Below are 13,633 nucleotides of genomic sequence, written 5' to 3' on the forward strand. Positions count from 1 at the left end.
CACCGTGTTCGCAAATTCGATGTGTCTAGGCCCTGCGCCAAGGAAACGCATGTCAAGACTCATGCATGTAACCCTAACTTAAGAGAAATGGAAGAGAGGTCGTAATTGTTACCTTAGATTAGCCACACCTTGTCTCTACGGCGATAGGGCAGAGGTTTCCGACGTGCGTCGGTGGTATGGGTGCGGGAATTTGAATTTCCTAGCTCCCAAGCACTCTCCCTCTCCCTTCTGTCTCACCCTCTTTCTTCTCTCTCCCCTGTCTCTCTCCCTTTGCTGGAAATTGTTGTGGGAATGAGGGAGAGAGGGGTTTGAAGGCTTTATATAGGCTGGACTTTTGCCCAATTGGCCCTGGGTGCCAATTACTTCCTCAAGTGACCCCCTTGGGGCACACTTACGGGTTTCGGGGCTGCCCTGGTGGCCCCCTGGCCCATCTGAATTATGGGATAGGTGCCCCATGGCCCGATAAGGGGCTTTGCAAAGTTTGACGGCAAACGAACGTGGGGTTTTATCGCAAGGGTCCGATTTGTGATCAATGGTTACCGTTTTTCGATCGGGGTCAGATTTGGCGGACGAGTGTTGGAATATATTTGGGTGAAATTCGATGGCTGAAATGTCCTAAGTGGCGGGGCCATTTATTTTAAAATTCAGATTTTTGGCCAATACTTGGGAGAGTTGCATTTTACAAGCGTCGTTGGACAACGCAGATCGTCCGTTCCCAGGCATTGTTTAAGTCCATTTCCCGCTATGGACCACAAGCCCAGTGAGATAGACATTACTCTAAATTTTCGGAACTAGTGGGCCACTAACGAGTGGCATAAAGCTTGTTCATGTAATCGGGACATTTATGGAGTAAATTGGGTAGGGATATTTCTTGAGCGTAATTATTAAGGTATGGATTAAATAAGTTCACAACATGGCCTGTTCAAATTAGCAAAAATGGTGATTCAGTTCTGATCACTATAAACCATCGGTTTTATGCTAAAAGAGTAACTTGGTTGATTTGGTTTATTAATTAAAGTCCGGGCCATGGCTGACTCGGCTTTGGGTAAATCTTTAATTTAGTTACAATTATCTTGATTAGTCAGCGATAGGTCCGTTAGATTTGGGCCCTATGTAAACAAATCATAGGGCTAAATTCAATGTTTAAGTGATCGGTTGGATTCATTAGTTTTCTACGATTGATCAATCTCACGTACACGATTCTTTATCAGTACCAGCTGCGTATAAGCTCACCTCGAGCATCAAGGGTCAGTAGGTGATGACGTGGCTAGTTAAATATTAAAAAAAAATTAAGAATTTTTTTTTTGCAATCCAAAATAGCAAAAATTCGGGGTGTTATAGTAGCATTTTCACAAACACAGACTGCACCTTCAAAATCCCAATGTTTGTAAAACAGCAACAGTTTTTTTACAGGTATTTTATCAAATACCTTCTAAGCAACATAAAATCAAACATCTTCTAAGCAACATAAAAATCAAGAAAAAAAGAGTATTTGTTTCATATACACACCTTCCTTGCCACTGACCACACTTCGTTGAGTAATTTCATCAAACACTTGGTGAGCAACATCAATATCAAAGTAACTGAATTAGTTCGATCCAAGTTCGATTCCAGTTGGGTTCGATCCGAGTCGAACTTAGCTCGAACTCATTTTCGAGCTCAAAAAATCAGCTTGACTCGGCTCAAAGTCAGCTTTGAACCGATTCGAATCAAGCTTTTTCGAATCGAGTCGAGCGAGCTAACCAAGCTATCGTGGTTCATGTACACCCCTACCGGCGACTCATACATGGTGGGACATGATCGACCATATTTCACGATTATAGTTTGGCGCTATATGTGGGAACGACAGCAAAGCCATTAAGAAGTCCACCCTATCATCTTTCTACTTCTCCCTTTAATAGCTAAAGGAAAGAGAATGACTCTGTTGAAATCACCAAACCAACACCAGAAGAAAAACCTAAAAAACCTCGGGCTCCCTGGTCAAGTCCTCAGCCTGATCTCCCTTTCCCGGTGATTGCACAAAGGTCTTGGAATAAGGGAAGTCGGCTCGTCTTTCTAGAGAACTAAGTTGAGGCTTTAACTGGTAACGTTGATCGCATTACGCGAATATTAGAAAGGCAACACCCCCTTCCTGAAAACCAAGGCTTGGAGTTGAGGGGTGGCAACCGAGCAATCTCAACCTCCGCTCCCACCTCATGACTTCTACGTGTCAAAGGATTGGCCAATATGAAGCAGGTATATCCCCATGCAAACCATGGAAATGATCGAGCTCACTAAGTCAGATCTTCGCCACATTATAAAAAAGGAGAAAGTGAGGAAAAGCTCCTGAGATCACAATAAATAGGCGAGGTCTCATGTGATGTAAGAAAATCCGAAATCAACTTGAGAACATTCAACAAGCGCCGCTTGTGTATGAGATCTAATCCACTCATCAAAAGGCACCATTATGCAGAAGCTCTGGCCCAGGAACGGATTGGCTACTCCCCTTGCCACCCGCCAATGGCTGGTGGTCGGTGCTCTGTGAGCCCCACCATGATGTATGTGTTTCATCAATTCCATCCATCTATTTTTCCATATCATTTTATCTCAAGAGAGCAAAAATCAGGTATATCCCAATATCAACTGGACCACATTAAAGGAAAAAGTGTTCAATGAGCTTCGACCATTAAAAACATTTTGGGGGCCATAAAAGTTTTGAATCAAGCTGATCTTTGTTTTTTCCCTTCATCTGGGCCTGTATGACCCAATCAACAGATTGGATGTCAAATAAACATTACAGTGGGCCTTAGGAGGATTTTAATGATGGATATCCAATCACTATTGTTTTCCTGTGGTGTGATCAACCTGAGATTATATCCCTCTCATTTTGGGGATAAAGACCTAAAATGATCTTAAAAAATGGATGAATGGAATGGATGAAACACATATATCATGGTGGGGCCGACAGAGCACTGACCACGAGCCACGGGGCTGGTGGCAGGGGGAGTAGCCAATCCGTTTCCCTCTGGCCCAAGAATCGGTTGGTGCAATAATAAAGTGGCCAGTCTCTAAAATAAATCTGCGGTTGAAAACAAATTGGCTGGAGTTCTCTCACCCGTCCAACTATTTTTAACACCATGGCCAACCTTCAGGGTGTACCAGATCTTTTACTTGGGTAATAGCCACTTGACGGTTTATCCGATCACTCTAGTTTTGGGGGCCCACTTCAGAGGCTGTGCAGTCCAGCAAATCAATGGAGATGATCACTGGACGATTGTCCCAAACCTAACAACTAGAAACCGCAATACATAAGGAGCCTCGGGCTGAGGATCATATGATCCCTTCCTAAGAAAAGAGAACTGGTTCACCATGTCATGCCTTTGAGATCGACGGTCCGGATCAAATGTTACATCTAACGGCACAAGATCGTAAGAAGGACGGTCTACGTTTAAAGGTACACATCAGCATAAAGCCGATGAACGGTCTAGAAACAAATATACACGTCACTCCCATCCCCTCGGGAATGGGTTTGGTTAGGTCGGTGTAAGACCGAGTTCAGTCAAGCCGTGACTGTAGGCCCACCTTGATGTATCTTTCTTGTATCCACACCGTCCATCCATTTTTTTAATCTCATTTTAGTGCATGTTCCAAAAAATAGAGGAGATAGAGACAGTAGTGATTAACTGTTAAAAAGTTCTTGTGGGCCACAAGAGTTGTGGATCAAGCTGATATTTGTGTTTTTACCTTCATCCAGGTCTATGTGACCTTCTCAACAGGTTGGATGGAAAATAAACATTAAGTTGGGCTCTAAGAAGGTTTTAATGGTAGGCGTTTAAAAATCAATGTTTCCCGAAGTGTGGTCCAGATGAGATTTGGATCTTCTTCAATTTTGGGCATACTCCCTAAAATTATCTGACAAAACGGATGGACGGTGTGGATATACAAATGATATGTCAACGTAGGCCCCAAGGTCACGGCCTGACCGAACTCGCTATTAGCCCGACTGACGGAATTCGTTTCCCCCCTACCTCGAACGGTCCAGAACATGCGGGCCACGTCATTCCCAAATGACTTCGGTTACAAGATTTGTAGAAGCTCGTAGAAGTCTCTCTCTAGAAAGCCCCTCTCCTGTTATAAAATCCCAACGCTTCAACACCTACCTACATCATCCATCGAAACAGAGGAGAACAAAAGGAAGGAATCTAGTCCATTGGTTCGCAAGCATCCACCACTTGAAAAATCTCAACCGTCGTAATAAGCTAAGAAGAAGAAAATGAGGGCTTCTCTGCTTTTGGGGTTAGTGATCTTAGGGATGGCCCTGCCAGCAAAGGGCCTGATGCCTTACGCAAGGAGCGTGTGGGACATGATGTTACCAAACGAAGATCCTTTCAGGATCTTAGAGCAGATGCCTCTCACTATTCCCAAGGGGATCGAGACCTTGGCTCTCGCACGTGCCGACTGGAAGGAGACTTCTCAAGCTCACGTGATTTCTCTCGACGTACCAGGTTTGTTACTGTCCTCCGACGCTTGCTTTGGTAATATTGTTGGTATGTTTTTTTTGGAAACGCCCCCTGCCACTAGCCATGGTCGGTGCTCTGTGGGCTCCACCGTGATGTATGCTTTTCATCCATGCCGTCCATCTATTTTTATAGATAAGTTTATGGTATGAGCCGAAAAATGAATTATATCCCAATCTCAGGTAGACCACATTACAGGAAACAGTGTTTATTAATCTTCGACCATTAAAAAGTTTTTGGGGGCCATAAAAGTTTTGGATGAAGATGATCTTTGTTTTTTTCCCTTCATCTAGGACTGTATGACCTAATCAACAGATTGGATGTCAAATAAACAGTACAGTGGGCCTTTGGAGGATTTTAATGGTGGATATCCAATCACTGTTGTTTTCCTATGGTGTGGTCCACCTGAGATTTAAATCCCTCTCATTTTAGGGATCAAGCCTTAAAATGATATTTAAAAATGGATGAACGGCATGGATAAAAGATATACAGCCTGGTGGGGCCCACAGAGCACCGACCCCTAGCCACCTGGCTAGTGGCGGCGATGTGAACCGCTCATCTGATGGGTGGAGCGGATCTATTCGTTCCCTACGGATCAGGTGGGCCACGTGTAACAGAACTGTGGCCGTTGGATGAAGAAGGATGACCAAATGAGTTAAAGTTGTACGTGCGGATCACTTACGGCTGTCAACGGATACCGGGACCCGATTAATTAATGTCGGGTTCAACCGCATGCGTGCACTCCGTTAAAACGGGTCGGATTAGCTGTCGGTTGAGATACAGTTGACAGTCACAGTATAAGGTTTGATCCGCTACATGCATCTTAGAGAAACCGTTTGCGCTCCATGCATGTGTCAGGGTGGCACACGTATGCAATCTAATCCATCCGTTATGCGGACCTGGCCCAAAAACGACCCGATACCAAGGTCCTTAGATCCGTTAACTGCCCGAACCCAGTTTTATCCAGAGGGCCGCGCCGTATCCGATCCTTTAACAGCCATGATCCGATTTTCCCGCCTAACCAACCGCCAGATCTCACACGTGCATGATCCTGGGCGTGTGCGGCGCATCTACGGATAGCCTTGCCTTTGGAGCTGACAGCTGATGAGGTGTTTTGGTAATTTTCTGAAATTGGCAGGGTTAAAAAAGGAAGACGTAAAAATAGAGGTAGAGGAGAATAGAGTGCTGAGGATAAGTGGGGAAAGGAAGAACGAAGAGGAAGTAGAAGGAGAGAAATGGCACAGGGCAGAGCGAACTTCTGGAAGGTTCTGGAGGCAGTTCAGGCTCCCAGGCAATGCTGACTTGGACTCGATCAAGGCCCACCTTGAGGATGGTGTGCTAAGGATAACCGTCCCAAAGCTGGCCGATGAGAAGAAAAGGCAGCCGAAGGTGGTAAACATCATGGAGGAATCCAAGGGTCAGGATCTCAAGGCATCAAGGGTAGATGCGTAATTTCATTCGTGTTCTGTAGTAACTAATATCCCATCTGCGCTTGGTGTATGCTACAGTGTAATAAGCTGATAATCTTTCATTTCTTGGTTTTGTAAGGAGGCTGAATCTTGGTAATAAGAATTTTTAGAGGTGTGTTTGTGTAAGAATGTTTTTATTTCATCCGTAAAGTGGGCCATTGACCTTGAATTTACAATTTAAAGCCTGCAGGTGGGCCATCGATTGGAGATGAAGCAATTGGATATCTTATGATTAGAAGATCGTAACCGTCAAATGTGGATGCGATGGATGGTTTCAATCGGTAGATTCCTGGGACCTTAACTTGGGACCCAACTGGAATGTCGGGTTATTGGTGCTGAGGACCCGACACACCCGGATCCGACTCGATTACTAATGGGGGGAGTACGATTTGTATATGGATTCGGCCCGACAGAGCTGGATATGGATCCAGAACCGGTTCCGAAATACGCCAGGCCCAAAAGAGGAAACGGCATCTACAGCCGTTCAGTGCACATTGGTGTCTGACCCACGCATTGGATCTTTGACGTTATTCATCAGGTGGGCCTCTTGCTTAAACGTGAACGAGGCCCAATGTACGTATGTTTGAATTTTCGGCCCAGATGGCACACGTGCGTACCTCATCATGTGTGGTGATTGTTGAACGGCTGTAAATAGCATTCCCCTACCGTTGATGCATTCTTTATTAGATGCAGTAGCCCTGAGAAGTTATTAGTCGGCCACTATGGCCAGGGCTTAAGCCCACCGGGGTCAGTTTTGAGCCCCATGATATCCATGGCTTGGATCATTAGAACATTGACCCCCGATCCAAATGAGTTTCTTTAGACCACTCATCCAATCTTGAATTGAAAAACAAATGGTCTTTTAATCATTGGCTGAAGGTTCAGCTGGGCCATTCATCCTTTGATTGGGCACATCACGCGTAAATTTCAAGCCTTAGGGCAGCCCTCAATCTGAGTTTATGAGGCTGAGAGTTGGGCTGGTTCAACCCGACTGACCGGTGACCGACGCGACAGTGCTTGGGCTTTGGGCTTGGGTAAGATGTATTGGGTTTGGTCTTGAACTTGGGCCATACACCAACCCAATAAAACTTGGGGTTGAGCTCGAGTTGAGGTCTTGGGTTGCCCGACCCAACCTGAGCTTGAGCAATATATAAATTGCTTATAAATTAATTATAATTGAGTGCATATTGTCTATTTTGAAGGCACAGGAAATTTGAAGGCACGGAAATTTCCAATGCCAGCGGGTTTCTTTGGTCCGAGTCATTTTCGATAACTTAAGCTAACAAGATATGCTGGATTTCTTTCTCTCAAATAAATTGCTTGATACATGATATGACTTTTAAAGGAGTAGTTGTCTTATATTTTAGCTTTTTTATTTTAAAAAAAATATATATATCTTTACTATAAATAACTACATATATAATTAATAAAATTATAGGTAATATCTACCCGGCTAACCTGACCAAGCCCGCTTGAGTTGGGCTTGGGTTGAGAATTCCTAACCTGGAGTTGGGTTGGGTTGAGTTAGGATTGAGGTATAATAACCTTGGGTTGGGATCCAACCTGCCTGACTTTCAGCCCTAATATATATGGCTATAATGGGATGTAATTAGCAAATCCTTGGAAGCTTCACCAGGAGTACGACTCTAGGCTTTCTTTTTACACCTCTTCATCAATGGGATACTTGTGGGCTCCATGTGATGGTAAGTGGACAATGAAGATGGGCCCCACATGATGGGCAGTGAACAATGAAGGTGGGCCCACATGATGGATGACAGATCAAGGTGAGCTGCATATAATGGATGATTCACATCAAAAGTCAGCTACTAACAATAAATGGACCACATCCACTTGGAAGATGTGCCAAAACGATAGAGTCTAATTAAAGGTTCTCTGGGCTGAAGCATCTGAGTCCATGGCCGGCCCGCTAGGAAACTACCTGTCTAAACCATGCCCGTTAATTAATCATCGGGCCCCAAATGCCCAAGTCCATAACGCGGTGGACATTAGCCTTATGGGCTGTTTGTTTACCACTTCATATACTATCGAAATATTAAAATCAGATTTCAGTCACACAATATATTATTTTGAGTGTTTGTTTAACAATTTTTTAAAAGTCATTAATGAAATTTAGTCGTTAGGATTTTTTATTATTTGACCTAAAATACCCTTTTCTTTAGAAATAACAATTTTGTCCCTTTTCTAACTTTGGATTCACGCATTCAACGGGAATAATGTTGACGTGGCAAAGTCCTATGGCCCTACCATGATGTATGTGTCATATCTACACCATCTATTCATTTTGCCAGATCATCTTAGAGCATGAGAAAAAAAAGATGAGGCAGATCCAAAACTCAAGTGGACCACGCCATAGATAGCAATGGGGGCAATGATAACCACCATTGAAACGTTCTTAGGGCCCACCATAATGCTTATTTTCCATCCAAGCCGTTCATAAGGTCACACAGACCTGGACGAAGGGATCCCGGCTCCACTAAACCCGCACCCACCTAAACCAGAGGTTAGACGGTGTTACTGTAGTAACACACTAATGGGTGTTTCCCTGATCATTGTGATGTATATATTGTATATCCACGCCCTTCATCCGTTTTTTAAATCCATTTTAGGCCATGGTACTAAAAATTAACGAGATCTAAATCTCAAGTACACCACACCACAGGAAACAGTGGTCACTAAACAACCACCATCAAAAACTTCCTAGGGCCCAGCGTAATATTAATTTGCCATCAAACCCGTTGATAAGGTCTTAAAGACCTGCATGATGGAAAAAAAAAAATTAAAAAATAAATAAATAAACAAAAACAAAAACAAAAACAAAAATAAAAAAACAAATAGCAGTTTGAGCCAAAAATTTTATGGCCCACAAATATTTTTAGTGGTGCACATTCAATCCCTACCGTTCGGTCCACTTTCACCCCTAGGCTCAACCCAATGTGCATGCCACGACAAATGGACCGCACATCTTCCCTTGCAATACGTAGGCAACTGTCACTGCACCTACTCAACCTGTGATGAATTTGATTTGTCTAGTAATTAGATAATAATCATTTACAATTGGATTGTTTCCATAGTGACAAATCTCCTTCTCTCCAATTTCTTTATAAATTTTTTACTTTTTGAGGTTTTTCTTAGAGTAAAATTATTTAGAAAATTTTTATTTTAAATTAACAAATCAATTTAAATTATATATATATGGAGAGAGAGAGAGAGAGAGAGAGAGAGAGAGAGAGAGAGAGAGAGAAGCATGCTGACATGCACACCTGCACATGTGCGCACCTTTACATGCATTTGTTATGGGCCCAAAATCCGAACGGTTCTTGTGATGCAACACCCCTTAAACCCCCAGGTACCAAATTTCACTCTGATCCAAAAACTCTGATGGCCATAGAAAAAGGAGAGACAAATCGGGGAAGGAAATTGTTTTCTTTTACCATGGGCTACAAACATAATAGACGAGGGGGCCCTAAAATTTTCATGGGATGCTGTATCATGTGAACCATTCAAATTTTAGAATCACATCACATGTGTTGAGTTCTAGAAAAGTTCTCACCAGAGCTCACCAGAAAGGGTGTGCAGATAAGCACGGGCACTAGAGCTATACGTGAACTGTGTTAGCTTAGTTAACTGGTTTGACTTAACTCAAAAAAAGCTTAATTCAACTCGGTTTGAAACTAAGTTCGAGCCAAGTCGATCTAATTTTTAGAGCTCGCAAAAATTTCAAGCCGAGCTTGTCCGAGCTCGAATCGACTTGGATCGAACCTCAACTCGAATCGAACTTGAATCGAATCAGTTCAGTGACTCAGTTATTTAGATATTGACATTGCTCATAAAGTGTTTGATTAAATGACTTTATAAAGTGGTGTTTTGGGTGCATACATTCTTTGCAAGGATCAGTCAGTGGCAAGGAAGGTATGACACCAAACAAATAGCTACAAAAAAAATTACATGATAAAAATACCCTTATATTTTAATTTTGACAGAAATTGAAGGTGCGTTTTATTTGTTTAAGAAAATATTGCAGAGGCTTGAACTGCCATAAGCTACTGACCAAACCGAGTTAAGCTCGCCAGTCAAGCACGAGGACCGTGGCCTGTGCCAAGCTCGGCTTGGTTCGACTCATGTAATTACTAGCGCATGCGCGCGCGCGCACACACAAATATATATACACACGTAAGCATTTTGCAATTTATAAAGCTGATTTTGACGATGCCTCTTCATCCCTGTGGAGCTCACCCTTTATAATATGTTAGATGGCGTATAAAAACAACATGTTGGCTTTAGAAAGTTTCAGTGGTGGACGTCGTCTTCCCCTCTTTTCTCTGCAGTGTGGCCCACCTAATTTTGAATGGGCTTGATTTTTGGGCTCAGGTTCTAGCATGAGGTATTGCAACTGAGGGACGGAGTGGATGTCACACACACATCACGGTTGTCACACGTAGCCCCGTCGTTGCACGCTCTTCCTAGAACAGTTATGTATAGGAATCCGGACTCTTTTTGACCTTTTATTTCTTTCCCCCTTTTTCCTCCCATCTCCACTTTTGAATCGTATCCCTTGAGAGAGAATGTTATTCCCTTTGGCCGCTGGAGACAAAATGAAAAAGTGGCGGGAATATCCTAACGGCTGGCTTTTTCCCTTTTATATTTTTCGGGAGAAAAGTCTCCTGTACCTAAACCAAACGTCTACAAAATCCACGATGGTGGCCGGGAATCCCAGCGCTAATCATGCGAAACTGCAGTGTGGTCCATTTCAAGTTTGGACAGGGATTCGCGCCGAATGTCCATTGGCCGCTGGATGTCTGCCTGAGGATGGCCCACTACACGTAATTCTCCCACGTGTCATTGCCACACACATGACATTGATTAAAGATCCGTTCCATTCATTCGGGGGATCCAATCATGGATGGCCCACGGACTGAAACTCACACTGTTTGGACAATCCTGACCGTTTAAATGAATACACAGAACTAAAATGGTTGAGCACTTTAATGGCTGCAATTTGTTGGGGTGGACCAGTTTCAGCTGGGTCACATGCCTGGCTCAATCCTGCCTATGTATATCATAACCGCACCGGTTCTCCGGCTTGGGCTGGGCCCGTATACGATTTACTGAACCTACAGCTGGGCCTCTGACACTAATCAATTGGGACTAAAAGTCTGGTCCCCTTGTGTTTGTCTCGAGCTCAAAAAATCAGGCAGAATCAAAACCTAGATGGACCACACCATGTAAAATCATGTCTAAAACCTCTACAATCAGGTAGTCTGGCCCGCTTCACTTTTAGTGAATGGGCGAAATTTTAGAGGCGTCCATTCGGATTGAAATATACCTACGGTATCGAACTCGTATCATAAGTAGGATTTTTTTATGAAAGTTGGACACTCCAAAAATCAAATCAAGCTGATCTGACTATCATATGGCTTATCAATTGAAATGAGTTTATTGTAGATGGTGATGATTGTTTTCTATGATAGGGTCCAGCATGTTGTATAAATATCATTCCAACCATAGCATTGTGTGATTTCATTTAAATGGATACCTCAAAATTAGGCCACTAAAATTATTATAAGAGGCACATTGAAGAAAAACAAGACAAGCAGCACTTGTAGAATAATCTCATTCTCGACCAGGGCGTGCGGAGGTGTGTTCACACCATTGTTACCAAAATCTGACAAGTCGGACCATGGTTCCGTGATCCAAGCGCCATTGGATAATACCCACAAGGGACGTAGTTAGAGAGTTATCTGGTATTCACTATGATGTATATGTTTTATCCGTGCAATGTTTATATTTTATCTGCACACCATTTATTCATTTTGACAGATCGTTTTAGGACATAAGCCCACCAAGGAGTCAGATTAAAGACTTAAGCGGAACACACCATAAGAAGGTGATTAGATTGTATTAGAAGGGATTGGAAGGAGTAATCCCGGGATTGGCCGGGCGTGCCAAACAAGCACGATGAAATTCTGCCTGGATTGGAGCAATCCCATGGGATTGCCAACAATCCACTGACATCACCATCATTACCTTGAAATCCACCCAATCCCTCCTAATCCCACCTAATCCCATGATCCAAGCGCCATTGGATAATACCCACAAGGGACGTAGTTAGAGAGTTATCTGGTATTCACTATGATGTATATGTTTTATCCGCGCGATGTTTACATTTTATCTGCACACCATTTATTCATCTTGACAGATCGTTTTAGGACATAAGCCCACGAAGGAGTCAGATTAAAGACTTAAGCGGAACACACCATAAGAAGGTGATATTTATTTGCCATCTAACCCCTCTGTGCCTCCAAGAAGTTTTGGAGAGCCTAATTAGGCATGGCCCTCCATAGTAGTGGGATTTCACCACTTATGAGTTAACCCTTGACCTGGTGTTGAAACCTCTTGTAAGTCCACCAATGGGGCATGAGTAAGAAACCTGTTAGAGATATGTCCTATTGAGCATTGGGCTTAATAACTTTACATAGTTATTTGTCTAGCGTGTTCTACATAGGCCTAGCATCCAATCAAATCCTACCATTACACCTTTGCCTCTGTCGAGCATGTAGAAGCAACTAATCTAAGCCTAGTTCAAGTCATATCTCTATTGGGTCACTCGGTGATTGAACCATGCCACAAAATCTCCTTGACCGGATAATATGCTTTTGATTTGTGGCTCACGGATTGACAATTAATAAGAGAAATACATCAATAATTCAGATTCATCCGAAGAAATTACAGATATTGTTACTCTTAATCTTCCCATCTGGAAGTTTTATTGTCATCCTCCGTTAAGGTTGGAGCTTAACAGATCAATGGTCTAGATTACATAACTCTCGGCTCTCCTTGTCAGGGCTAAGAGTTCGTGTACACTGCAAAGATGTGGGGGCCGTACCATTAAATTCCAATGCATTGATGTCCCTAAGTAAGATATAACCAACTCCTGCAAGTTAGGCCAAATCGACTTAAATGCCCCAGCAATGAACGGTCGGATGCAGCATTAAATGCTTCCACACCGTTTACGGTCCCCGCCCTCCGTTGGACCGGAATTCTCCACAACACCTGGTAATAAATTATGTGGGCCCTACTATGATTTATGTGTTTTATCCATCCTATCCATCCGTGTTTCTAACTCATTTTCAGGCAGGAGCTCAAAATTAAAGCATAACTAAAATCTCAAGTAAACCACACTATAACAAACAGTGAGAATTACACAGTTACCATTGAAAACTTTTTGAAGACCACAAATATTTTGGATATCAACAAGATAATATTTTTTTTCCCACCATCCAAGTCTGCGTGACTTTATGAACAGGTTGGAATTAGGGTAACATAACAAACTTTTATTTAATCTTTTAAGATTGAAACACTTTTAGGGTTTTAATTCTTTTGAGAATTGGTGTTTTCATCATGCACTTGTACATAAATTATGCGCAATGCTGAACGATGTGTGTGTGTGTGTGTGTGTATATAGATAGAGAGGGGGGGGGACATTGCACCACTTCTCACAAGAACTAGCGAAAATTTTTTAAGAACTCATCTCTCATAATATGAGTGCAAGATCTGAACCGTTGTTGTGATGCACCACCCCATGAAACCCCTTGGCCCGACTTTTACCTAGATTCAATACTTTGGTGGGTCATGTAAAAACGAAGCAAT

At 42.8% G+C, this 13,633-nt stretch overlaps 1 protein-coding gene across 1 annotated transcript; it reads left to right on the forward strand.

Moving 5' to 3' along the window:
* Window positions 1–4,135: 4,135 nt before the first annotated feature.
* Window positions 4,136–6,094, forward strand: LOC131242714 (22.7 kDa class IV heat shock protein-like). The gene is made up of 2 exons (XM_058241540.1): window positions 4,136–4,484; window positions 5,635–6,094. The coding sequence occupies exons 1-2, from the start codon at window positions 4,253–4,255 to the stop codon at window positions 5,946–5,948; spliced, it is 546 nt and encodes a 181-aa protein (XP_058097523.1). The 5' UTR covers window positions 4,136–4,252; the 3' UTR covers window positions 5,949–6,094.
* The last annotated feature ends 7,539 nt before the right edge of the window (window positions 6,095–13,633 follow it).

This window comes from Magnolia sinica, chromosome 4 (assembly GCF_029962835.1).
Source record: "Magnolia sinica isolate HGM2019 chromosome 4, MsV1, whole genome shotgun sequence".
NCBI classification, from domain to species: Eukaryota; Viridiplantae; Streptophyta; class Magnoliopsida; order Magnoliales; family Magnoliaceae; genus Magnolia; species Magnolia sinica.